The following is a 26,775-nucleotide window of genomic DNA, read 5'->3' on the forward strand; positions in this document are numbered from 1 at the left end:
ATTTATTGAAGTGTATCAATTTATTCAGCCAAAATTCCTTACTCCACATTATGGAATTCAGAGTCAAATATAACAAAAACCTCATAAAAATTTAATTTAATGTATTTAACACAATTATTTGTTTCTTACATGAATGCTGGCGTGACAGTTCCACTTAAAAAACTTGTTAAAGACAAGTGTAAAGGCTGTTGTTTATTCACCCAATATTGGATTAATTATTAGCTATGTCCTTGACAGCTTTCAAAATGTTCTCAAATGATTCACAGAAAAAAATAAGCACCCACAAAGCTGACAATATCGACATATTACATTGTGCAAACAACTAATTCCTTGATTAGTGGCATGCTGTCACTTGTTCTAGTCAACATGGTTATAATACATACAGGTCTAGGGAAAGGAATACAAACCTGAGGCATATACACAGGCAAAACATTATGACCACCTTTCTAATTTGCTGTTGAACCTCCACGTGCCGCCCAAACAGCGCCACCCACTGAGGCATGGATGGACTCTACAAGACCCCTGAAAGTGTCTTGTGGAATATGGCACCAAGACACTATCAGCAGATCCTTTAAGTCCTGTTAGTTGTGAGGTGAAGCTGCTGGTGATTGGACTTGTTGGTCCAGCACATCCCACAGATGTTCATTCGGATTGAGATCTGGGGAATTGGAGGCCAGAGTAACACCTTGAAGTCTTTGTCCTAATTTGTCCTTCCTCTGACCACTGTCGGAAGGTACTCACCACTGCTGACCGGGAGCACCCCACAAGCCTTGCCATCGTTACTCCTGCTCATTTCTCCTGCATCCAACACGTTGCCTACAAGAACTGATTGTTCGCTCACCATCTAATCTACCCAGACTTTAACATGTGCCCTTGTTAAGAGATTATTCACTTCACCTGTGAGTGGTCATGATGTTTTGGCTCATCAGTGTGTAGTAGGGTTGCAGTGTATAAACCCCTCATCACAAAGACAAATACACATTTGAGAGTTCAGTGGTGGTGCAAAAAACCATAGGCACTGATCTACAAAGATAACATCAGATGAGTCATCCTTCACCAAAGTCTTGAGTGCATGTGTGGTGTACACCAATATAACGGTACAGACATGAATGCTTGACCCCTATGTTGAGGGGGTGCAGAGGCTCTATTATGATGTGGGGGGCATTTTTCTGGCACGGTTTGGGTCAACTTTTCCTTTAAGATGGAAGGGTCACTTAAAATCATTGCGAAGTCATTCTGAGTGATCCCCTTCATCCTATTTTGAAACATTTCCATCCTGATGGGAGTGGTCTCTTCCAGGATCTGAATGCCCCCATCGTCAAAGCATAAGGGGTCACTCAATCATTTGATGAATATGATGTGTATCATATGCTATGGCCTTCGCACTTTCCAGATCTCAAGCCTATTTAACACCTATGGGAGATTTTGGACCAGTGTATCAAATAACGTGGTGGCACCTCCACCACCAACATTAAAAACGACAAAACCCTACAGTAATTACAGAGACTCGTAGAATCTATGCAAACGCGCACTGAAGCTCTTCTTGTGACTCACGGTGGCCCGACACCTTACTCAGACAATTGTGTTGGTTTAACCTTTACGTCAGTATTTTGAGTAAACATTATAGGAGCAGGTGTGTGTGAAAATCTATTTAATTGGCATCAGTTCTAGCACATGCAGGTTATATCTTAACTACATTGGCATACCCTTAAGTAAACAACCCTGGCCCAATACTCTTCTCAGGGCAGGTATTTTGATAAAGTTGGTTTCATGGTGATGAAGCTGAAGTTATATGACTGGGGCAGACCCTGGTGGACTGTGCTGTTGAATTGGCTCCAGGAGAAGGGAATCAGGCCTCCCTGAGTGGTGGGGCCGTTCACTGCCTCTGCTGCTAACTGACGGGCCAGATGGACGTCTGTCACCTAGAAGGAAGGAGAAAGAGAATCATTAACCATTTCTAGTATTGATTGTGGTGTACTGTAAGAGGGTACATTGTGCCATTAGGTTCTGTTTGATTTTATGAATAAGTGAATTAGTGAATGTCTGACCTTTGTGTCGTAGCAGCCTCCTGGATGTGGTTTTTTCTGCCTCAGGTCATTGCGGCAGCAGATGGTTTTGCATGGGTGACCTTTGGAGTAGGGGTCTTTCCTGTAGTCTGATGACACAGTTCAACAGCACTGATTTCATATGCACAGAGTTCGGAACAACAAGTGTGAGAAATTCTAAACACAGCAAGATGATCCATCTTCAACTAAATAATTGAATCCTTCAATTAATACTTATTCTATTCCTATATTTTGACAGGGCAGCCTGGAAACTAAAGGACAGTTTTATTTCCCTCCACCAAATTATGACTGTAGCAAACGCTTCTAACCTTTACATGGCTAGTGCTGTGTTGGCTGGTGTGTCGGCTGCTTAAGAATAAAACATGACTTATTTTAAGGGCACAAAATGACCATCTCCGCTCGAAAGAGTAATACATCGGCTACTCACTGTTGTATCTCATGATGTGCTTTAGGGAGCCGAGGTCCATAACCCTGGCTTGGTCCCGGCGGAAGATCTTGGCTCTGGGACAGAGGTCGTAGGAGAAGTCAGCTCCATGCTTCCTCCACATCGCCCCATAGCCACTGAGGTTGTAGATCTCTGCATGGAAGGGCACATTGTAGGATGGCCAGTACCCTGGTGGAGAAAGCAAAGACTGAAGTAGGACGAAACACCAACACTTCAGAAATACCAGAAACAGCCCACATCAGCTTGCCAATAATACATGACATTTGGTGGGAGCACATGCAGTTCAGCCACCCACCATTCTAGACTAGAATAGAAGCGTCTATTACCCTGTCGCAGGGCCTGTGTCTGGTCAGAGTGTAGCACCAGGCCAGGTATCTGCTCAACCACCGTCAGAGCCCCGTCCCGTATCTTCCTCCCCAATGACACTTTACTCAAGTCCAACACCATGTACTGGCTGTTGTAGGTTCCTGAGGGGGGACAGAGGAAAGGGAAAATATTAGTTAACACGCAGAATGTCTTGACAGGATGTGATACCAAGAAATTGGTGGAAAAAGGGGTCCAATTTGAGAAAACAGAATCCAAACATTATAGTCCCTTCCTGATCCATGGCACGTATTATTAGACAAGTGCATCTACCTTTAAAGAATTCTCGCAAAATGTTAGTGTTTTTTTTTTTACCTTTCAACACGACCATGATCCTAAGCACCAAATCAAAGAAATGGCTTGCAAAAAGGAAGATCAATATTTCCTCGCCAGAGTCTGGAATCTGTGGACTGACCTAAAGAGGACTGTGCCCCAAAAGAGATCCCTCACAATTTGACTGAGCTTTGACTCTTATCCAAAGAAGAGTGGGATTAATTTGCTAAATCCAGGTGTGCTAGATAAATAGCAAGCAAGCATGTTTATTTATATAGCACAATTCATACATCGAAGCAATTCAGTGTGCTTTACAAAGGAAAATATATGAAAGTACAATAACGTAAAAACAAATACTCAAATGAAAACATCAAAGGAAATGAAGACATCATAATAATAAAAAATACAATAAGAAAACATACAAAGATAAAAAATGGGATAAAAACATAGGAAGCTATAAGGCTAAACAGTGTGGTTAAGTATAAGGGCTCAGTCATAGGCATATGAGAAGAGAAGTGTTTTTAACCTGGATTTAAAAATGGATACGTTTGGGGCACGTCTATGATCTTCTGGTAGTTTATTCCAGTTTTTACCAGCATAAGTGCTAAACGCAGCTTCTCCATGTTTAGTTTGGACTCTGGGCTCTACTAGCTGACCTGTGTTCATGGATCTAAGAGCCCTACTCGGTTTATATTCTGCTAACACATCAGAAATGTATTCAGGTCCTAAACCATTCAGAGATTTATAAACTAAAAGCACCACTTTGGAATCTATTCTGTAACTGACTGGAAGCCAATGCATAGATTTAAGAACCGGAGTGATGTGCTCGGTTCTCTTGGTCCTGGTTAACATTCTAGCAGCAGCATTCTGAATGTGCTGCAGTTGTTTTACTGTCTTTTTCGGGAGTCCAGTTAAGAGGCCATTACAGTAGTCAACCCTACTAGAGATAAAAGCATGGATGAGCTTCTCTTGTTCTTTTTGGGACACCAAGACTTTGATTCTGGCTATATTTTTTAGGTGATTGAATGTTGTTTTTTGTGACTGCTTTGATATGACTGTTAAATGTGAGGTCTGAGACTATCAAAACACCAAGATTACACACTTGATCCCTGGTTTTAAGGGCCCGAGAATCCAGCTCTTTACTAATACTTGTTCTTTTATTTTTGTTGCCAAACACAATAATCTCAGTTTTATCTTGGTTTAATTGTAGACAATTTTGGTTCATTCAGGTAATGATGTTCTCTATACAGTTACACAGAGAGTCTATTGAGCTGTTGTCATACGGTTTGAGATCCATATATATTTGAGTATCATCGGCATAGCTGTGGTAGTTAATGTTGTTGTTTTTCTAATACTTTTTTTTCACTAATAGAGACCTGTCCCAACAGGCTTTCCAGTACTGCTCTAATCCAAGCAAATGGTTCTTCCACAAGTATGAGTTGTGGAGTGTACACATATATTAGCGTTTTGCTTCAACCTTTCCAAGCAGGACTCAAACCAGTGATTCTCTGAACACAATGACAATGGTCACCCACAATGCATCATTACCCACAGGAGCAGCAGCCCTAGCCAAGCAGCGAAACAACTACTTCTCAGAGCAATTGACCTAACTGACTGCAACGCTACCTGCGCAGACTGTGGCACTAACTAATTAGCCATTTCACACCTGTTACACCCACTTATGCAACCATGTTTTTTTTATTTGTTTTTCTCTTGAATTTTGTTGCCAACAATATCTTAAGAAAGATGAAAAGGTTTTCAGCCTTTACATTAGCATCAACAAAACATAGATTTTCAGTAAGGATCTGTAGAGTTTTGATATCAGCTGTATATCAAACCATGCAAGTGTCAATTCAAGCCAAACTACAGAGTGTTATGGGATTATGCACTCCAGTAATCATCAACCAACAGAGTATCACACAAATCCCAATAAACTCTCTTTACACCCAGGCCTCACCGGAGTTGTACTTGGAGAACACATGTGCCCACTCCTCCCCAGTGTGTGCCAGGGCGTTTGCCAGTCGTACCCTCTGCCAAGCCAGCAGGCAGTGTGGCATGACCAGGGTGTATAAAGAGGTGTTAAACACACTGTTGGTAGTCTGGGTCATTAGCAGCCCACTGCCCAACAGGTAGAAGTCATCCAAGGATGTCAGAAAGCCTGAAAGAAGAGAATGGGAGAGAAGAGGACATGAAGGGTTAGAGGACATTGAAGGGTTAGAGGACATGGAGGGTTAGAGGACATTGAAGGTTAGAGGACATGGAGGGTTAGAGGATGTTGAGGGTTAGAGGACATGGAGGGTTAGAGGACATTGAGGGTTAGAGGACATTGAAGGTTAGAGGACATGGAGGGTTAGAGGACATTGAAGGTTAGAGGACATGAAGGGTTAGAGGACATGGAGGGTTAGAGGACATGAAGGGTTAGAGGACATTGAAGGTTAGAGGACATTGAGGGTTAGAGGACATTGAAGGTTAGAGGACATGGAGGGTTAGAGGACATTGAGGGTTAAAGGACGATGAGGGTTAAAGGACGATGAGGGTTAGAGGCTGTTGATGGTTAGAGGACATAGAGGGTTAGAGGAGAAGAAAGGACATGGATGGTTAGAAGACATTTAGAAGTTAGAGGAGAAGTAATGGAGGTTAAAAGTGAAGATATGGTTAGGGGAGAGGACGTAGACGATTAGATAAAAAATGAAATTCAAACCTCACTAAATAAAATGGTACGTGTTTTAACTGAATTCTAGTCCACTTTCACGTTAGCCAATTTCAACTCAGAGAACTTCAGTGGCCAAAAATGTATAGACAAGCAATAAATGTAGGTCTGCTTCACAATATTCAGCATGGCTCAGTATCTGATACTTTAAAGGTTATTTTGCTGCAGTAAAGTGATCACATTCTCACACCATGAGAGCTGTACTGGTCTGAACACGTTTTTGCCGGACCTCGTAAGCAGAGCCAGCCAAGAAGAGCGAATGTTTCTTACTGACTGACTGACTGAGTGATTGACTACCCCTTGTTAAATAGCGTAGTGGTTAGAAAAGCAGACTTGTGAACTATAGGTCGTGAGTTTGTATCTCCTCGAAGGCAAAGCGAGGCACATGTTATGAATTATCTGTGTAGATGAAAACTCCGCTGGCTAAAACTGTTAGTATCTACTTTATAGTAAGCTTGAAATAAAAGTTTACGCTTATACTGCGACTGTTTTTCGAAGCAATGCATTCGTGCAAGGGTTTTGGGTCAGGATAGACTAACACATTTGCTGGCTCAACGTTCAATAGTTACATTATAGTAAGCCTTAACTGAAACTGTATACGGTTATATTGCAACTGTTTCTGGCATGGAAAAGTTCATCTTCAGTCTTCAACTTATTATTACTGGCTAATAAGTTGTTAAAATGGCCAGTGGCAAAAGCTATACAGTTCATAGACGCTATGGTGGAGGTAAACTTAATGAGAAACGTTAGTCAGTTTTACAGAATCCTCAATGGAGTCTAGCGACTGCTGAAACGTGTAAGGCCCTGGCGTAGTGGTTAAGGACAGTGCCTCTCATGTGAAGTTGGAATCTATTGAGAGCAACGACATTTATTAGTTATTTCTGGTAGATTCCACGATTCTCTCATCTTTTCACTAGATAAAAAAGTTAGTTATTGTCGCCTTTATTGATAGTTATTGTATAAATGTCATTCATGAATGAAATAATTTTTTTTTTTGCTTTGCCATGAAAGAAAAAAATATGGTCTTATGCCATGAAATGAAATAGCTTTGGCAGACTCGTTAGCAATTGCTAAATTCACTATTGACTATCCCACTAAGTTAGTAGATACCGGTAAAGCTTATTACTGGTTAATACGCTGTTAAAATGGCCAGTGGCCAACGCCATACATAGATGCTATTTGTGGTGGAGGTAAACTTAGTAAGAAACATTCGTCAGTTTAACTGTATCAATGTCATTCACAAATGGGTAATTAACTATTAAAACGGCAAAAGAGCATTTGTTCAGGATAGAGACAAGAGGCTATACTGACGCCGGACACCTGTGCAGCTCCCTGGTTGAGTGGTTAATGATACAGCCTGTGGGCGACCTGGGTTAGAATCTCGAGATGGTAGCACTTTCTATCGTAGGCCGGTTTCTTGTTACATACAGCCATGAAATAGTGGAATAAACACCTGACTGTAAAAATAGTTTCTGTCCTGCGTGTGTTTATACAGTCCTGTAGAGGTGTGGTCAGTGATGTAAACATCCAGGCACAAAAAAGAGAATTGCGTGAGAATGGAACTTGTTTTTGAGAATATATTCTGTATATATAGATTTTCTTTTGTTGTTATGATTGAGTATATGGCATGGAGTGCCCAGGTCACTTGTGCATTGCCCTGTGTCCTTGCCTTGGACTATATAGGGCTGATATTCTAAATATTTTGAGATATGTGTATCTGTTGCTTGGTGTCACATTTTTCATGTGTTTTCAATAGTCATATCAAGTGGTTGTACAGGGCAATGATGACAGTATACCACCCCCACTGGATAAGCTTTTGCAAAGAAAGGGGCTTAAAGAACACATTGAGATTCCATTCCTCACTCTGGGTGTATTTTAGTCCTTTTTATTTGGTACTTCACTGAGTGGGATAACATTCCCTGCTTTGGTCTAAAAACAGCACATTTAAGCCATATCAGTTATAATAGCGATAGGGCCTTAAAGTGAAATTTTATTACATAGAATGAGCCCAGTGTTAATGTTTTACAGCAACTTCACTTCACCTACAGGACTTAAAAATGTGGAACTAGGTAACCTTAGTTGTCTCGCTAACAATCAACCGTCAATTGAAGTTGTATTTTTCAAAGCTGGTTAGTATAGTGGAGTCTTTGTCGTATAGAAGAGAACTACCTCAGATTGCTGGGTGCAGTCATATTATATCAGTGGGTGTGATTTTTTTATACAAAGCACTATCAATAGCTATTAATAAATGACTATATACAGTGAGGGAATAAAATATTTGATCCCCTGATTTTGTACATTTGCCCACTGACAAATAAATGATCAGTCTATAATCTTAATGGTAGGTTTATTTGAATAGTGAGAGACAGAATAACAACAACAAATCCAGAAAAACGGATGTCAAAAATGTTATATATTGATATGCATTTTATTGATCATTTATTTGTCGGTGGGGAAACTTACAAAATCAGCAGGGGATCAAATACTTTTTTCCCTCACTGTACTGTAAATTGCTATATTAGGCAAATCAAATTCAACCACAATTTTTTCTGTACCAGGGTAGCTGCTGAAGGACATCTTGCCAGTGGCAGTGTGTGTGTTGGCAAGTCTGAAGTCCCAGTGTTTGTAGATACGCATGGTGGAAGCATAACTGAACCAACTGGAGTGGGCAAACAGCAGGTTCTCAAACCCTGGCAGCACCTAGAGACCAGAATCAAGACCCTCCACATGTTAATTAGTGTACAGCCATCACTACCCCACACAATTCCTGCAAGGAGCATTAACTGTAAAGGACTGGATTTCAGAAATGTAGTGTAGAAAAAAGGATTGAGAATAAAATATAGATAGATAAATTAATCATTATAAACCAATAGTGCTGTCTGACTCCACTCATGGGAACAACATGCAAATCAACTACAAATGATAAGCAACTCAACTCCTCATTCATGAACTAAATAAACATTCAGGTGACCCCCGACCTTTATAAGAGCTGAGCAGTGGCCCATAACTGGCATCCTGAATGGCCCGTGGCCTCGCGAGCAGTTTAAACGTGGTGTGAGCGCTGGGATGAGGTCCAACAGGTCCCCAACCTCATTCAGAAACTGGAGTGCAAACATGGACAGAGGCTAGAAAGCAGGAAGATAGAAGTCAGTTAAGATTCCTTAAAAGACCGGCAGCCGTTTGCAACTAGGAGTTTGTGAATCTTACAAGATCCCAGTATAATAGAGGGAAATCTTGAACTGACACACCACATCTTTCAAACGCACACACATGCACATGCACACTCACACACGTTGGGCTTATCAGTACATTCGGGAGACCAACAAATAAAAACATTTAATGGATGGCCTTATCCAGAGTGAGGTAAGGCGTTCATCTTAAGACAGCCATGTGTGACAACCACACAACTCTGCAACAGAAAGTACATTTCAGTTAATGAGGCCTAGGGATGTCATGCGGTCTGTTCCACTCCTTCCGGTGCACATGCACTGTTAATCTGACCTACTGCCCTTACAGCAAAACCCTCGCGCTCCAAACCATCCCCTTCAATAAAGCATGAAATGTCTAAAACAAGTATGAACAAATACAAAGAAAAGAAAAAGAATCTGTCAACAGTCAGTGCTAGAAGGAAGAAGAAACAGTACAATGAATGCAAGCATTGCTAACTCTAACCCACGCTAATGGCCTTTTTACAGTAAAATACTGTATATTCTTCAAAAATAATATTTTAAAAAAAAAGTACGCTATGAACTTGCTCGATTCAACATCCTTGTTTTTGCCGGACCGCGTAAGCAGAGCCGGCCAAGAAGAGCGAATGTCTCTTACTGAGTGAGTGAGTGAGTCACTGACTGACTGACTACCCCTCGTTAAATAGTGTAGTGGTCAGTGAAGTGGACTTGTGAACAACAGGTCCTGAGTTTGTGTCTCCTCGCAGGCGAAGCGATGTATGCGTTATGAATTATTCCATATAGACAAAAACTTTTTCCGGCTAAAACTGTTAGTATCTACTTTATAGTAAGCCTGAAATAAAACAGTTTACTGTTAAGGTGTTACGCTGCTATATTACTGTGCCTGGGGATATGAGGAATGCACTTTCTAACTTTTCTCAGTCTCCTCCAGTTCAATTTAAAAATACACCTGCGGAGTACCTGGTCTGGGGGGGCCTGTTGCTGTCCCTGTCCTTGTCCACCTGGTCATACTTTTGACCTAGTCTAAAATCAAATAGACTCTGGATTTAGCCCAGAGAAATTTATAAATGATTCCAATTGGACTCTTAATATCTCACCCGGCACAGCCAGAAGAGGACTGGTCACCCCTCTGAGCCTGGGTCCTCCCTAGGTTTCTTTCTAAAATTCGGCCTTCTTAGGGAGTTTTTCCTAGTCACTTTGTGACAACTGCTGTTGTAAAAAGGGCTTTATAAATACATTTGATTGATTGAATTTGATTGGTTATATTGCGACGGTTTCTGGTGAATTTTCAAAGTACGCATCCGTGCATGCGTTTTGGGTCAGTATAGACAAACACATTTGCTGGCTTAACATACAGTAGTTACATTATAGTAAGTCTTAACTGAAACTGTATATGGTTATATTGTGACTGTTTCTGGCATGGAAAAGTTCATCTTCAGTCTCTCTAGCAATTGCTCAATTCTTATGAATTGGAAGACCTAAGTACAAAAGGAAGACCTTTATTGATAGTTATTGTATACATTTCATTCACGAATGAAAGAAAAAAGTATGTTGTTTTGCCATGAAAGAAAAAAAACATGTTCTTATGCCATGAAATAAAATACCTTTGGCAGACTTGCAAGCAATTGCTCAATACTTATGACTATTCCAGTAAGTTAGTAGATACCGGTAAAGCTTATTACTGGCTAATACGCTGTTAAAACGGCCAGTGGCAAATGCTAAAAATAGCCGCTATTTGTGGAGGTAAAATTAGTAAGAAACGTTAGTCAGTTTAACTGTATCAATCTCATTCACAAATGGCCAATTAACTATTAAAACGGCCAGTGGCAAAAGAGGATTTGTTGAATGCTTTAGTTTATTACCTATACCAAAATCCATCCGTAAATGCATGCTGTGTCTAGTGAACCCTTGCTGTTAATAGACTGGAAAACAGCTTTGCGGTTTCCAACAGAGCGAAGGGGAAAATTACAAGTTAACTTACCAATGGCCCAAAAACACAAAAAAGTGCAAATCCTATCAGCAGGATAGGGGGACTTTAGTTGGCAAGTATTATGATATAATACACATGATGATACAATGATGATGCTTATGTCAAAAGAATGAACTGAATGGTACTGCCAGATAATCATAAAAAAATCCCCAATATCAAGCCCCTGTATTCACTTATTATGTTAGATGCAAATTTGTTCTAATCAACTAATTATCTAGCGTCATTGTGGTGAAGGAAGTTAATGGCAATTAGACTACTGTTATTATATTTTATACAGGCCACCTTAAGTAGCCTATGAAGACATCTGGCTGAGGTTCTGGTCACATTTCCTCCCTTGGCTTATCTGTCGTTATGCCATTGTTAACTTAATTATTGAAAATATGGCACATTTTCTTTGTTATTTACTCTCTATATCTTAATACACACTGTAATATAGCACCACACACATCTTCCTCTGCACCACCTGTACAACCACACACACACACCTCTCTTTGCTGGCTTTTGGCCCAGTGTGCAGCTCCAGCCTGCAGCCCATCCAGCTGAGCCAGGATTAGTCCTGCATGCAGCCACAGAGTGTCAGTGTTTCTCCTCAGCTTCACCTGTTCTCTGGTCCAGTAGTCCTGTTCACTTTAGACAGATTCAGATATTACATCCTATAACTGTCTCTCAAGTCATCTGTTTTGGTGACACAACAGCATGGCGTCATAACTTTGTTTTACTCATAGTTCTAAGGGTGTTTGTGCTAGCCGCAAAAAAAATTTTGCTGTGTTTTTGAAGAGACAGAAGTCACAAAAACATCTGTAAATATTCAACCATGCAATACAAACGAGTGATATAAATCATTTGAAAGGAAAATGCCAGGGGACAACACTAATCGAACAATTGTATTTATTCGCCTAGAAGAGCGAACATCTCTTACTGTCTGACTGACTGACTGAGTCCATCTGTCCCTGACTGGCTGACTACCCATTGTTAAATAGTGTAGTGGTGTCTAATTAAACACTCAAACTTGACGTGATGGTAATGCATATAATGTCAATATGCTATACTGGCAAGTGGTCAGCACTGTGGTGTAGTGGTTATAGACACAGGCATTTCACATGAATTGCAGAAGGGATACATTCTCTGAATATACTAAAATATTATCATAAAACTTGATTGGATATAAAGTTATAGAACTGGTTTCAACTCTTTAAATGTATTGCTGCGGTAGTATGTTCTTTTTTTGCGGCAGTAAGTGTTTAATTATTGCTTTCATAATATCTATTGCATCAACTCTGTTTGGGACAGTCAATGTCAAGATAGGTGTCCCCAAAAGCACATTCAATGCCATTCTGGTCCTTGGTCAACTAGAAGTTCTATACTGTAAGCCTCATGCACCAAAGGGCTCACATTCTCTGGTCCTCTACCTTGATTAAGCTCACAGGAGCTCAAGCTGCAACAAGGAGTTGCTAGAGTGCAATCAGGCAAGCCAACCATATTGGATTACAAACCCACGAAACCAGCACCGTGCTGTTCTCATCTGGTGCGTTCAACTCTGAAATATATGTGTTTTCCATCTGTATTCGCTCATGTTCTAGTGGCTGTTGTTTCCGGCCCTCAGAACAGGAATACCTGCTCTCTGGCAGCGTTTGGAACTGTCAGTCAGCAGTCAAACAGGCTTCTCAGGCTATTCTGCCCTTCAATGCCCTTGACCTGACTTTCCCAAGAAAATACTGCTACTCCGTGTCTCTTTCTTAATCTGACTGTGCTTTCCCCAGGTCTCTAAACCTTCTTCACTTGTTTGTTCTATTCCAATCCAACACTCCCAGGGCGTACCCAGATTGTCATGCTCCGTCGCAATTTGCCCTGTATCTTTCTATACCCTATCATCCTTCCCATCTCCTAAATCTCCCTTCTGTCTGTAGTCTGCCTGCACCTTGCTCTCCTCCATCTCCACATCCTACATCTCTCTCACTGTCCTGCTGCGTGGCTAAATGATTCAGCGCAAGCTCACACAAGAGGGTTATGGTCAGTTTAGTGTAAATAGAGGAAAACAAAACTTCTGCATGACGTAGCAGCCTTTTAGTTCCTCCTTGCTACCCTTCTTTTTATCTGCAGCTAAAGACAATTTAATCCATCCAGTTCCAGCTATTTGAGTTTAGACATATGCAAAATTGCTAGCTAACATTTCTCATTAATCAACTGCTTTAAAACTTCTACCACCACCACTGATTTCTGTATGCTAGTTATGCTACCAGCTATTACGAATTAGCATTTCGTTCTAAATTTTTCTGAACTTGAACAGGAAAACATCTAAATCATATGCAGTGATAACAGCCCATTTTTGACTAATATCTGACTTGATTTACCTCATTGTCTGCCAGTGACAGAAATTACTGTATATTGGATTAAAGTCTGGACATCCAGCCCAACCAATTTGCTTTTCATTGAATTCTTTACCACACTAACATGACCTTTAAAAAGTGTATGAAATCCCTCAATGTTCTTATCCAGAGCAACTTACAATGCATTCGTCATTAGATAGATGGGATAACCACACAACCCATTAATAGTAAATACATTTTAGTCAACGCATCATGTCCATTAAAGAGTTCTATTTCCTATTTCTATGGATTTTAACCTCTTCTCTACTCCCTCCTACATAATTGTGTTAGTAAAAACAATTATGTTCAACCTTCTGAGGCCTGAACATTATTGTCAGCTTCCTCAATGCCTTTTCAAGGGGTTTGACAATGTCTTTCAAATAAAGGAGATCTTACATCATGAAGTCTTTCAAGGGGTCCAGAATCTTCTCATCTTTAATCATCTGAGGATATATGTTGGCATAGTGGTTAAACATCTGTCTGATGGAGAGAGAAAGGCATGGTCAATATATTCTTTAACATTTCTTTTAGGATTCTTACTCTTAATATTGACGTCTATAACAAATGTGTAGGTTAGAACATGGTGTAATATAGGTGTAACAAACATCCCTGCGTAGTTTGTAACAAAGCACAGAGTACTCACTCTGCAGTTAGGAGTCCTTCCAGATACCCAGCCAAAAAAGAAGTGATCTCATCACTCTCCGGGATCTCTCCATACCCTGCCTGAATCTCCAGCACCCCCCAGCCCGTTAGGGTGAGAGTGTTATTGTAATAGCCATAGGCACCCCCATCTTTCTCCAACACCCCCTCCTTCACAATCACACTCTTCTGGGCAGCATTCCAGTACACAGTGGCCTCCTGGATCTCTGTCACAGAGGTATAAGGAGGAATAACAGACAGCACATATATTAATACTACAAACATCAAATGGGGTGCTTGAAAGAAGTTAAGCTAACGTGCCTCATCCATTTATCCAGCTAAATGGATTTTAGATCTAAGAAAATCGACAAATAGATCTGAACTGCATACAGAATTACCAGCAAGTGACATTGGAGTGTCTGTTCAAATATTTCCATTTACTAATATACTTTCCTGAATTCACACTAGACATATTCCACAGTCTTTTTTCTGAGGCTTCCCAGTGCAAGGATGCTATGTTGAATAAAAAATTCTAAAATAGCATGAAGTAAATAGGGCATGTAGTAGCCTACATACGTATGTTTTTTCTATCTGTGTCAACCCCCAAAAAGGGCCTGACACTAGCCTATGCACTACCAAGATTTTCACAATGGGAATTCTTTGACTGCTACCCATGTATTCTTTCTTTGCCAGTGACATGACATGTCAATCAAATAGTGCAAATATATACCGACAGCAGTTTGACTTTTTTTAAATTAATGACCACCTTAATTCCAGCTATATGAATCCCGTAATTAAAAGAACAGTGGTTTGAAAAAAAGCAAGTAAAAAATACCATATAACCCTTTTTCTTGAAAAACAGTTTACCCACTTTTGCAGATTAATGCTTTTGAAAAATGGGAAACGATCGGTGATCAGAGTTTACACATCTATTTTATTTTTGGATATATCAATGTCCTAGAGAAATGTATAAATACTGAAGACTTACGGTTGGTTTGCACGGAGGCTGTAGCCAAGACAATCAAAAGAAGGAATTCTCTCTTCTCCCTCCTCAAAGCCATTATTGTATTGATCGGTTCTCAGCATGAGCCTTCTTAACGCTTGTCCAATCAGATCGCTCAGTTATTATCACTCTGTGTCTCATGCTTCAGTACCTGAACGGTAGAGGGCAGGATTGTTGTGTTATCTCTACCACTCTAAAACGAGCCATTATTCAGCGCGGCAGACGTTGTTATGCCGGAAACTTAGTTACCAAAACATGGACATCAGTTAATGAAATATGCAATAAACGTAACAAAATCAATATTTTTTACTCTCAGTTTGTGTATCCTTCCGTTAAAGTGAAACAACATTCTAAACTCAACCGGTTTTCCCCTCTTCATTTCACGCTGTTAATCTTACATCCTTGTGAGTTGTCTTGGATTAAGGCCAAATATTTTCAGTGACAACCCTTCTAAATGGCGTAATGTTGACAACATTTTCCATTATTACGCCAGTGTTGAATTTCTGCGAAAACATCCGTTTTATGTTCTTAAACTAATATTACGATTCAGATCGCGAAGGCGTTGAGACATTAGGAAAGGATTAAACATACAGAAAAACACAACACCCCAGATGGGACTCGAACCCACAATCCCTGGCTTAGGAGGCCAGTGCCTTATCCATTAGGCCACTGGGGCTACGTATTAAACAAATTGGTTTTAGCCAATATATAAAAATAATATAGTTAATACGCGCTAAATTATTGTTAAACTATTTGCCTATATTATAGTATGATACGCTTGTTGCAAAACTCCTATTGACAAACGTAAGAAACTATTTTTGCGGATAACACCATTCTGTGTAAGCGTTATGTTCTAAACATCCATCACGTGCACGCTATTACCATGGTATTCCACTATTGTTGTTGGGTTATCCCACCCATCAGAATAGGGCTATATTTTTAATGTTTACATTATTACAAAAAAGAAACCTAGAGTTGAAGTTACACTAAGAATGAAGTTAAAATAAATGTGAAAAACACAATTATTTCAAATGTACCCATTAAATAGTGTGCTGCCATTACAATAAATTATTTTCAATACCTGTTTAAGCTAAATGGATCTGTCCTAGTAGCCTGACTACTGGAAAACCAACATTGCTGTATTGGACGCTGTTGGTCAAAAGGGACGCTGCTGGTGATCAATGAATAAGTACATATGCTTCGTACAATAACTTTTGCCATTTTATAAAGATTTGATTAGGGTAGCTAGCTACTAAGACAGCACCGTGAACATATTTGTGTTGATGTCTAGAACAAGTTCAGATACGTAACTAGCTAGCTAAGTAACTTTGTGCGTGGTTCTCCAAACTGTCATTGGAATTAACCTCCACAATTTAGTAGAACCTTTGAATTAGTTACTACTTTGTCACTTTTAACTAGCTACTTACTGGTATCTGATTAATTAATATCTGTTAATTCGTTTACAAGTCATCAATCAGCGTCTTGTGAGCAACATTAAAACAAACACTTCCGGGTGATGAAAACTAGGACACTTTCAAAATAAAGGAGGCCAACGTATTACTTCAATACTGATATAAATTGAATGTATTCATTATTTAAGATAACGTACCTCTCAAAACATTGACAACAATTCTTATTTGATCATATTTAAGAGTAATTTCAATAGAAAGTGAGTATTAAAGTGTTATAAAGGTTCCAATGTCAACATTCATACAATGCGAATGACTGAATATGGTATACATATTGCCTCTTATCTCAAAAACGATTGTATGTGCCACAGTGAAAGCAATGTAGGAAATGTTCAGGAGAGTGTGTAGAGTAAGACAAAACTGTCTAATCATGGGGGGTGGTGTGCTACATCTAGCAACACAATATTTTCCACACCCTCTTTAGCCCCAAATGCAAAACACTATAATAGACTGTACATGGGGATAAATATTGCCTCATACAGAAAAAACTATGGAAATGTTTGAGACTTTATGGAGTGATTATATGCTGGAAAATCAAAGGGCACTGTGTATGTGCAATTGTTGCTGGCATCTTTCTCCACCCATATCATTGGTATGGTACATAGTGTCCCTTGATTTTCCAGCATATTGTCACTCTATACAGTACCTTGGACTTTTCCTAAAATACAGTCACTGTGGCCTATAGAATAGTTTTTTCTGTATAGAGCAATATGTATTTCAGATACAGTCATTTGCATTGTGGCAATAGGTATGGGCGGAGTAAAACGCCCGCAACAATTGCAATTACATAGTGCTCTTAGATTTTTTGAGCATATATTCACTCCATGTAGTCTCCTGAACATTTCCTACAATACATTCACTGCGACATGTAGAATAGTTTTTTCTGTATGAGTCAATATGTATTTCATATCCAGTGAGGTACATTGCGGCCAATGGTATGGGCGGAGTAAAACACCAGCAACACTTGCAATTACATAGTGCCCCTTGATTTTCCAGCATATTTTCACACTATACAGTCTCCTGAACATTTCCTACAATACATTCACTGCAGCGTATAGAATAGTTTTTTCTGTATGAGGCAATATGTATCCCATGTACAGTAGGGTTTTGCCTTGAAGAGAGTGTGGAAAATATTGTGTTGCTGGATGTAGCACCCAGTGTCCATCCAAACCTCATTTTATTTGGTAGGTAGACACTCTCCTGAACATTTCCTACATTGCATTCACTGCGTCATATAGAGTAGTTTTTGTTGTATGATGCAATATGTATCCCGTGTACAGTATATTATGTGTTGCAATGGGGGAGGAGGTGGGAAGTATTGTGTTGCTGGATTTAGCGCAAAGAGCCCATATATAACTAATGAGCTCCAGCAAATTAACATCATAAGGATTTAGCAAATTCATTTATAAAATATGAAATGTTGCCTCATACAGAATATTATTCATCCTATCTGAAGTACTTTTTAAACAGCATTTTTCTATAATTAGTTTTTTAATATGTAGATATTCCTGTTATCTATCTGTTTATAATATACACTAAGCAAAGCCGCAAAATAGATTAATTTAATATTATTAACTAACTGAAGTTATACTGCACTTGTACAGTTCAATGACAATAAAGTTGAATCTAATCTTTTAATATCGCGTTTTACCGTCGACCTTTATTTTGAAAGCAAAAACCGAAAACCGGAAGTCCTATTGTTTCTACAGAATTTCTAATGTTGCCAGCCTGACGCTAATAACAGTTACAGTATAGTAGGTGGTAAACCCGGTTAGCTAACGTTACAGTACAGAAATTGAATGCTGTTTTGAAAAGTCGTCACAATATAATTACGATGTTAAGACTACAACATTAGCTCCACAAACTGCATTTATCTCACTTCAAAGCTGTCTTTATCTACGTTGATGAAGAAGATGCCGCTTTTTGGGAACACTTTCAGTCCGAAAAAGACCCCTCCACGCAAGTCCGTTTCTCTTTCCAATCTGCACACGGTGAGTTGATAAAATTCTTCATTGTCAGTGTGACCCCTGAACACAATATTCCATTGGTCTCATGGGAATGTCTGTCTCTTTATTCCATTTTACATGTTTGTCTAGTTGGATAGGTCTACAAAGGAAATCGAGTTGGGTCTTGAGTATGGAGCCCCTGTTATGAACATTGGGGGCCAGAGCTTGAAATTTGAAGAAGGGCAGTGGATTGCAGGTAACCAAGCTTTCATTCTGTGTTGTACGAATTGTCAAAAGTTGCTAGGGTTAGAAGTTTCTGGAGACCATTGATTATTCCAATTTGTTTGTTTTCTTTCTCAGAGTCTGGAGGGAATGTATCAGGAAAGGAGATGCAGAGACTAAAAAAGAGGAATCTACAGCTTGAGGAGGAGAACAACCTACTGAAGCTGAAGATTGACATCCTATTGGACATGGTAAGTTGTAATTAGCCTGAAGTATTCCACTGAACACAATGTAAAAGATACAATGGATGTATCGAGACACCATAATATGAACCTTGTATACAAGGCTCCATTTACAGTTGAACGCTATTATTATTTTTTATTTAAATAAAGGCAACCCAATTTAACAAAACTGATTAAATGTAAACTTGAAACAAATTATGCAATTCAAATAAACATAAATGCAATTTATTTTGCCCATGTACAAACCAGATTCCAAAAAAGTTGGGACACTGTACAATTGTGAATAAAAACAGAATGCAATGATGTGGAAGTTTCAAATTTCAATATTTTATTCAGAATACAACATAGATGACATTTCAAATGTTTAAACTGAGAAAATGTATCACTTCAAGGGGAAAATTAAGTTTATTTTAAATGTCATGGCATCAACACATCTCAAAAAAGTTGGGACAAGGCCATGCTTACCATTGTTCTTACCCTCTTCTTTTTATAACAGACTGCAAACGTCTGGGGACTGAGGAGACAAGTTGCTCAAGTTTATGAGTAGGAATGTTGTCCCATTCTTGTCTAATACAGGCTTCTAATTGCTCAACTGTCTTAGGTCTTCTTTGTCGCCCCTTCCTCTTTATGATGTGCCAAATGTTTTCTATGGGTGAAAGATCTGGACTGCAGGCTGGCCATTTCAGTACCCGGATCCTTCTTCTATGCAGCCATGACATTGTAATTGATGCAGTATGTGGTCTGGCATTGTCATGTTGGAAAATGCAAGGTCTTCCCTGAAAGAGACTATGTCTGGATGGGAGCATATGTTGTTCTAGAAATTGGATATAACTGTCAGCATTGATGGTGCCTTTCCAGATGTGTAGGCTGCCCATGCCACACACACTCATGCAACCCCATACCATCAGAGATGCAGGCTTCTGAACTGAGCACTGATAACAACTTGGGTTGTCCTTGTCCTCTTTAGTCCGGATGTCATGGCGTCCCAGTTTTCCAAAATGAACTTCAAATTTGGATTCGTCTGACCACAGAACACTTTTCCACTTTGCCACAGACCATTTTCAGTGATCCTTGGCCCAGAGAAAACACCTGCGCTTCTGGATCCTCTTTAGATAAGGCTTATTTTTTGACGTATAGAGTTTTAGCCGGCAACGGCGAATGGCACGGTGGATTGTGTTCACCGACAAATGTTTTCTGGAAGTATTCCTGAGCCCATGTTGTGATTTCCATTACAGTATCATTCCTGTATGTGATGCAGTGCCGTCTAAGGGCCCGAAGATCACGGGCATCCAGTATGGTTTTCTGGCCTTGACCCTTACGCACAGAGATTGTTCCAGATTCTCTGAATCTTTGGATGATATTATGCACTGTAGATGATGATAACTTCAAACTCTTTGCAATTTTTCTCTGAGAAACTCCTTTCTGATATTGCTCCACTATTTTTTGCCGCAGCATTGGGGGAATTGGTGATCCTCTGCCCATCTTGACTTCTGAGAGACACTGCCACTCTGAGAGGCTCTTTTTATACCCAATCTTGTTGCCAATTGACATACTAAGTTGCAAATTGGTCCTCCAGCTGTTCCTTATCTGTACATTTAACTTTTCCGGCCTCTTATTGCTACCTGTCCCAACTTTTTTGGAATATGTGGCTCTCATGAAATCCAAAATGAGCCAATATTTGGCATGACATTACAAAATGTCTCACTTTCAACATTCATTATGTTATCTATATTCTATTGTGAATTAAATATAAGTTTATGAGATTTGTAAATTATTCCATTCCTTTTTTTACTCACAATTTGTACTGTGTCCCAACTTTTTTGGAATCGGGTTTGTATGTTAAAATAAAAAAAATACCACTTTCAAGGGGGAGCACTTTTTCGCATGACTGTATAGGCATCTTTATATAAGAGCCTACACTGTATAACTGACTACTTTTCTCTTCAGTTGTCAGAAACTACAGCAGAGTCTCACTTGATGGAGAAAGAGCTGGAAGAGGTAAAGAATCACAGCCGAAGGAAGAAGTTATGAATAGGAACTGGAGACAGGCTCCCAGCGACACCTGAAAAGGACTTAAATAAGGGGATATTGAAATTAATAAGGGATGTTAATTGATTGTTTTAGTAACCTGTTCCTGTATGTATTGTCAGATATATTAGTATTCGTTTTTTACAGAATTTAAATAATTAAAGGTATGAGAGTTTAAATGTGTCATGTCCTTTTATGAAAATGTATTTCTTTTAACCATAAACTTAAATTAAAATGTTAACATTAATTCTAAGCTATTTTCAAATACTATTTTTGTTCACCTCAATCTTTCTGCATGTATATAGTTTTGGCAGCTGAGTGTATTGAAATATTTGTTAAATGTTTTCTACTTCATTAAAAGATTTTCAGGTGGGTTTTGCAGTGACTGTGTGGTGTGTTCTAGAGAAATGGTTTACAAATCACATGGTTTCTTTTGTAAACTTTATACACATTTCAGTGACTTTCTTTTGCCCTACTTACATGAAATGTTTTCTGAATCCAGTGATTGACTTACAAAAAAAGTTTCAAATGCATGCATTTAACATGTAAATGAGGAGGCATTGCCATCTAATGTGGAACTTGCTGTTATACCTCTTGATGCTGAAAAAAACTTTTTCATTTAGTGGAGTGTCCCAACTTCAAGTCCTACAGAAATTTAACTTTGCAGATGGATTCATTAAATGGATACAACTTCTGGACAGAGAACTCTGCACTAGAATACGCAGCAACCAATAACTTTGACCCTGATCTATCGTCTGAAATGGCACAAGACTGGGTTGAGCACTTTCATGCCAGCTTTTCACTCCGGCCATCAAGCCTCACTCAGGCCATGAGGTCTCATGTAGCCATTGTGAAATAAAAGCCCAATTTAATATTCCAGTCATCCTGGACTTTGAACATGTAGGGTAACATCTTTGGATATAGACTCTTTTGAAATAAAGAGAAAGCTGGGAATAATTAATGCAAGAAAAAAAAATCTTCCTGCAATGACTGTACGTGTTAAACGTGGTATTTATTTTATTTTTTGGTGCGATAAATGTTTCTTTTTATTCTGTATTTTCTTTCAATATTAATTTGATATTTTTATCTTTTCAGGCATTTTTGTGCTTTTTTTTGACAGGAAAGTGTAGAAAGAGTGTTTCTGCTGAAAGAGAAGGCTCCTTGATAAAACTGCAGGATTTTGTTCGGCGTTGCTTCGGGTAGATGTCTTAGATGTTTGGGAGCACAGCCCAGGTGATGAGCTGGAGCCCTGTGATCACGTGTGAGGGCCCGTGATGCAGCTTGTCAGGATGCATTCAGTAATGCTGTGATTGTACTTGGAAAGCAGGGTGGCATGTCAAATAGATTTTATGGGATCCAATTAAGAACTTGACACCCAGGTGGTGGGAGGTCCTAAATTGTTACATTCCTCTCCTTTATTTTGTTGCTGTTGAAGGTTGTTATCCTAGCATAATAATGCCAGTTTCCATACATCCTCCCTTTAGGATCACTCCACTTTGTTGATCATCAAGGCATGCAGCCACTGGTACATTTGCCAACTTAAGGATGGAGTTGGCATAGTATAAAGCCATGCAGACTTGGATGAACAGGGAGTGAAGCGGAGGGCTGATGACACCAATGATAAGGTTGTTTTGCCAATCCTCACAGTTTGAGATCCACCCATCAGAAAGTCCAGTATCTTGTTGAACAAGTTGGTGTCCAGACCCAGTACTTGCAGTTAATTTTGAGGAAACAATAGTGTTTAATGCTGAACTATAGATAATATACTGCATTCTCACAAATACTGTAGGTGTTCTTCTCTAGGTGTGTTGTGACTGTGTGAGTAGTGATATAAATTACATTCTCTGGTTTTGTTTGCGAGTGTCAGCAAATTGGAGTGGATATCTGATCCTGGGAAACAGCCTTTGATGGGGGTCATAGCGAGCCTCTCAAAGCCCTTCATGATGACAGGGGTGAGTGCAATGGGGCAATATAGTCATTAACACATTACCTTGTTTTTCTTCAGCATGGAAATGATGGCCTTCTTAAAGCAAGTGGAAACTCCAGCCTGTGACAGGGACAGGTTGAATACGATATACTACTATATATGTCCATATAGTTGCCCATCATCTGGTTCCTCACATACCAATGTCCGACCAGGGATGCCATCTGGACCAGCAGCTATTTTAGATTGGTCCTAAAGAGCTCAAAGTACAACAAAAAGTAACTAGTAAAGACCTTTACAGAAGTTAATGGGGTGTGCTTGCCAGCTTGTTTAAACGTGCAACTTTTTGATGGGATAAGTTGGGAAAACCAAACCATTTGTTTGGTCTCCCTAGCTTGAACAGTTCAAAAGAGTGTTTATAATTGCAGTTTGAGGGTTTATTATTTTCTAAACAAAGTTAGTTTGGTTCCTCTACTTTGATTTACTGTTTAATAGGATCTAAACTCAACAACGCAAAATACTTGATATGGTTGTACCACTAAAAACAAAAGAAATACACAAGAAGAAACTCACTCCCTGGTACACAGACAATACTAGAGCATTCAAGCAAGTCTCCAGAAAATTGGAGCGAAGGTGGCGCTCCACTAACTTGAAAGTATTTAGACTAGCATGGATAGACAGTACACTACAATACCGAGAAGCACTCACATCTTCTCGATGTACTTATTTCTCCAACCTGATTGAGGTGAACAAAAACAACCCAATATTTCACTTTGATACAGTTGCAAAGTTAACAAAAAAGCAATGCTCAACAAGTGAAGTGGGTCTTCATTTCAGCAGTAATGAATATATGAACGTCTTTGATGAAAAGATCATTATCATTAGAAAATAAATAACTGACTCCTCCTTAAATACCCCACAATGGATTTGAAATGAAACAACTGTGCAATTGAACGTTTAGGAATTGCAACCATTTTCATACCCAATCCCTTTATTTCTGGGGCTCAAATGTAATGAACAAATTAACACAATCATAAATAATCCTTTGCAGGCAATGACTGCTTGAAGTCTGGAATGCATGGACATCAACAAATGCTGGGTTTCCATTTTGGTGCTTTGCCATGCCTTTACTGCAGCTGTCTTCACTTGTTTGTTTGTGGGACTTTCTGCCTTAAGTTTTGCCTTCAGCAAGTGAAGTGCATGCTCAATCGGGTTGAGTTCAGGTGATTGACTTGACCATTGCAGAATATTCCACTTCTTTGCATAAAAAAAACCCTGGGTTGCTTTCATAGTATGTATTGGGTCATTGTCCATCTGTAAAATGAAGTGCGCTCCAATCAACTTTGCTGAATATGGCAGAATCTGAGCAGACAATATATCCCTATACACTTCAGAATTAATCCAGCTGCTTCTGTCTTCTGTCACATCATCAATAAACACTAGTGACCCAGTGGCATTGGAAGTCATGCATGCCCATGCCATCACACTGCCTCCACCGTGTTTTACAGAAGATGTGATATGCTTTGGATGTGATATGCTTCTCCATACTTTCTTCTTCCCATCATTCGGGTACAGGTTGATCTTAGTTTCATCTGTCCAAAGGATGCTGTACCAGAACTGGGCTGGCTTTTTTAAATGTATTTTTGTTTAAGTCTAATCTGGCCTTTCTATTCTTGAGGCTTAGGAATGGTTTGCACCTTGCGGTGAACCCTCTGTATTTGCTCTTGTGAAGTCTTCTCTTTATGGTAGGCTTGGATAATGATATGCCTACCTCCTGGGGAGTGTTCTTCACTTGGCTGGATGTTGTGAAAGGGTTTTGCTTTACCATGGAAAGGTTCCTACGATCATCCAACACTGTTGTCTTCCGTGGACGTCCAGGCCTTTTTGTGTTGCAGAGCTCACCAGTCTATGTTTTTCTCAGAATGTACCAAACTATTGATTTGTCCACTCCTAATGTTCCTGCTATCTCTATGATGGATTTTGTTTTTGCAGCCTAGGGATGGTCTGTTTTACTTGCATTGAGAGCTCCTTTGACCTCATGTGGTGGGTTCACAGCAACAGCTTCCAAATGCAAATGCCACACCTGGAATCAACTCCAGATCTTTTACCTGCTTAATTGATGAACAAATAATGAAGGAATAGCCCACACCTGTCCATGAAACAGCTTTTGTGTTTATTGTCCAATTACTTGTCCAATTACTTTGCTGTCTTAGTACACACCTAAGTGAAAATGTCCAAATTGGGCCCAAATTGTCAATATTTTGTGTGGCCACCAACATTTTCCAGCACTGCCTTAACCGTCTTGGGCATGGAGTTCACCAGAGCTTCACAGGGTGCCACTGGAGTCCTCTTCCACTCCTCCATGACGACATCACAGAGCTGGTGGATGTTAGAGACCTTGCTCTCCTCCACCTTCCATTTGAGGATGCCCCACAGATGCTCAATAGGGTTTAGGTCTGGAGACATGCTTGGCCAGTCCATCACCTTTACCCTCAGCTTCTTTAGCAAGGCAGTGGTCGTCTTGGAGGTGTGTTTGTGGTCGTTATCATGTTGGAATACTGCCCTGCGGCCCAGTCTCCAAAGGTAGAGGATCATGCTCTGCTTCAGTATGTCACAGTACATGTTGGCATTTGTGGTTCCCTCAGTGAACAGACCATGACACTCCCACCACCATGCTTGACTGTAGGTAGGCCATACTTATCTTTGTACTCCTCACCTGGTTGCCACAACACACGCTTGACACCATATGAATCAAATAAGTTTATCTTGGTCTCATCAGACCACAGGATATGGTTCCAGTAATCTATGTCCTTAGTCTGCTTGTCTTCAGCAAACTGTTTGCAGGCTTTCTTGAGCATCATCTTTAGAACAGGCTTCCTTCTGGGACAACAGCCATGCAGACCAATTTGATGCAGTGTGCGGCGTATGGTCTGAGCACTGACAGGCTGTGAGAGTGATGACACCAAATTTAACACATCTGAGACCTTGTAACACTAACGAGTCACATGACACCGGGGAGGGAAAGTGGCTAATTGTGCCCAATTTGGACATTTTGACTTAGGGGTGTACTCACTTTTGTTGCCAGCGGTTTAGACATTAATGGATGTGTGTTGAATTATTTGGAGGGGACAGCAAATGTGTTATACAAGCTGAACACTCACTACTTTACATTGTAGGAAAGTGTCATTTCTACAGTGTTGCCGCTGTCATTGCGCTGGGATGCCCTCTCTCCGACGTCATTTGGGGGCGGAATCACTGGCTTGTTGTTGTCTCTCCGTTACACCCATTGTACAATTGGGGTGATCTCTGCTGGCTGTGCTAGGCCCTGATTTCAGGGTAGTTGCGGTTGGTTGGTGTCCCTTTGGTTGATTCTTGGCAATGCTTGGCAGACGGACAAGGACAGGGACAACCTGGCGGGGGTGTGTGTCCTGGTCATCTGGCCATGCTTCTGACCTGGATCAGGTTTTATAGACTCATGCATTCATAAATCATTAAAACTTGTACTCCTGAAATCTTCACACGGCACAGCCAGAGGACTGGTCACCCCTCCGAACCTGGTGAGCCTCCTAAATTATGGCCCCTCTTAGGGAGTTTTTCCTAGCTGCTGTGCTTCAACACTGTTGTTTCTTGCTCCTTGGGGTTTCAGGCTGGGTGTTTTGTAAAAGCACTTTGTGACAACTGCTGATGTAAATAAATGTGATAACGCTGTAAAATAACACTGTAGAATCCTACCTCTAATGTTTAACATAATTAACTTAAACAATAACACAACTTCGTCTTCAGATTATTTTTGACAATTACCTCTCATCCACTCTGTAGGGCAAGAGCCTGCAAGACATATAAATCAGGCAGCCGGTCCCTGTCTTGGCCACAAATAAAGTAAAGAACTAGCGAGTTAAAA

At 39.9% G+C, this 26,775-nt stretch overlaps 2 protein-coding genes and 1 non-coding gene across 6 annotated transcripts; 1 reads left to right on the forward strand and 2 right to left on the reverse strand.

The window, feature by feature from the left end:
• Positions 1 to 861: 861 nt before the first annotated feature.
• Positions 862 to 15,380, reverse strand: LOC105025090 (phospholipase B-like 1). Of its 3 annotated transcripts, XM_010895539.3 has the most exons (11): positions 15,029 to 15,380; positions 14,045 to 14,267; positions 13,798 to 13,881; positions 11,521 to 11,662; positions 8,836 to 8,982; positions 8,413 to 8,557; positions 5,105 to 5,305; positions 2,838 to 2,978; positions 2,494 to 2,679; positions 2,049 to 2,155; positions 862 to 1,922 (listed from the first exon to the last, which is right to left on the reverse strand). In XM_010895539.3, exons 1-11 carry the CDS (start codon positions 15,099 to 15,101, stop codon positions 1,740 to 1,742), a joined length of 1,632 nt encoding a protein of 543 aa, XP_010893841.1. In that variant the 5' UTR covers positions 15,102 to 15,380; the 3' UTR covers positions 862 to 1,739. The 3 variants fall into 3 exon arrangements, with proteins under 3 accessions (XP_010893841.1, XP_019901890.1, XP_019901891.1); XM_020046331.2 differs by lacking the exon at positions 5,105 to 5,305; XM_020046332.2 differs by lacking the exon at positions 15,029 to 15,380 and having other exon boundaries at positions 13,798 to 13,844; positions 14,045 to 14,130.
• Positions 15,381 to 15,646: 266 nt separating this feature from the next.
• Positions 15,647 to 15,719, reverse strand: trnar-ccu. The gene has a single exon. It is a non-coding gene; the product is annotated as a tRNA-Arg (tRNA).
• Positions 15,720 to 16,142: 423 nt separating this feature from the next.
• cby1 (chibby homolog 1 (Drosophila)) lies at positions 16,143 to 21,324 on the forward strand. 2 transcript variants are annotated; one of them, XM_010895541.3, is made up of 5 exons: positions 16,143 to 16,232; positions 18,399 to 18,503; positions 18,609 to 18,714; positions 18,819 to 18,931; positions 20,870 to 21,324. In XM_010895541.3, exons 2-5 carry the CDS (start codon positions 18,417 to 18,419, stop codon positions 20,951 to 20,953), a joined length of 390 nt encoding a protein of 129 aa, XP_010893843.1. In that variant the 5' UTR covers positions 16,143 to 16,232; positions 18,399 to 18,416; the 3' UTR covers positions 20,954 to 21,324. The 2 variants fall into 2 exon arrangements, with proteins under 2 accessions (XP_010893843.1, XP_034148289.1); XM_034292398.1 differs by lacking the exon at positions 16,143 to 16,232 and having other exon boundaries at positions 18,225 to 18,503.
• Positions 21,325 to 26,775: the final 5,451 nt, after the last annotated feature.

Source organism: Esox lucius, chromosome 5 (assembly GCF_011004845.1).
Source record: "Esox lucius isolate fEsoLuc1 chromosome 5, fEsoLuc1.pri, whole genome shotgun sequence".
Lineage (NCBI taxonomy): Eukaryota > Metazoa > Chordata > Actinopteri > Esociformes > Esocidae > Esox > Esox lucius.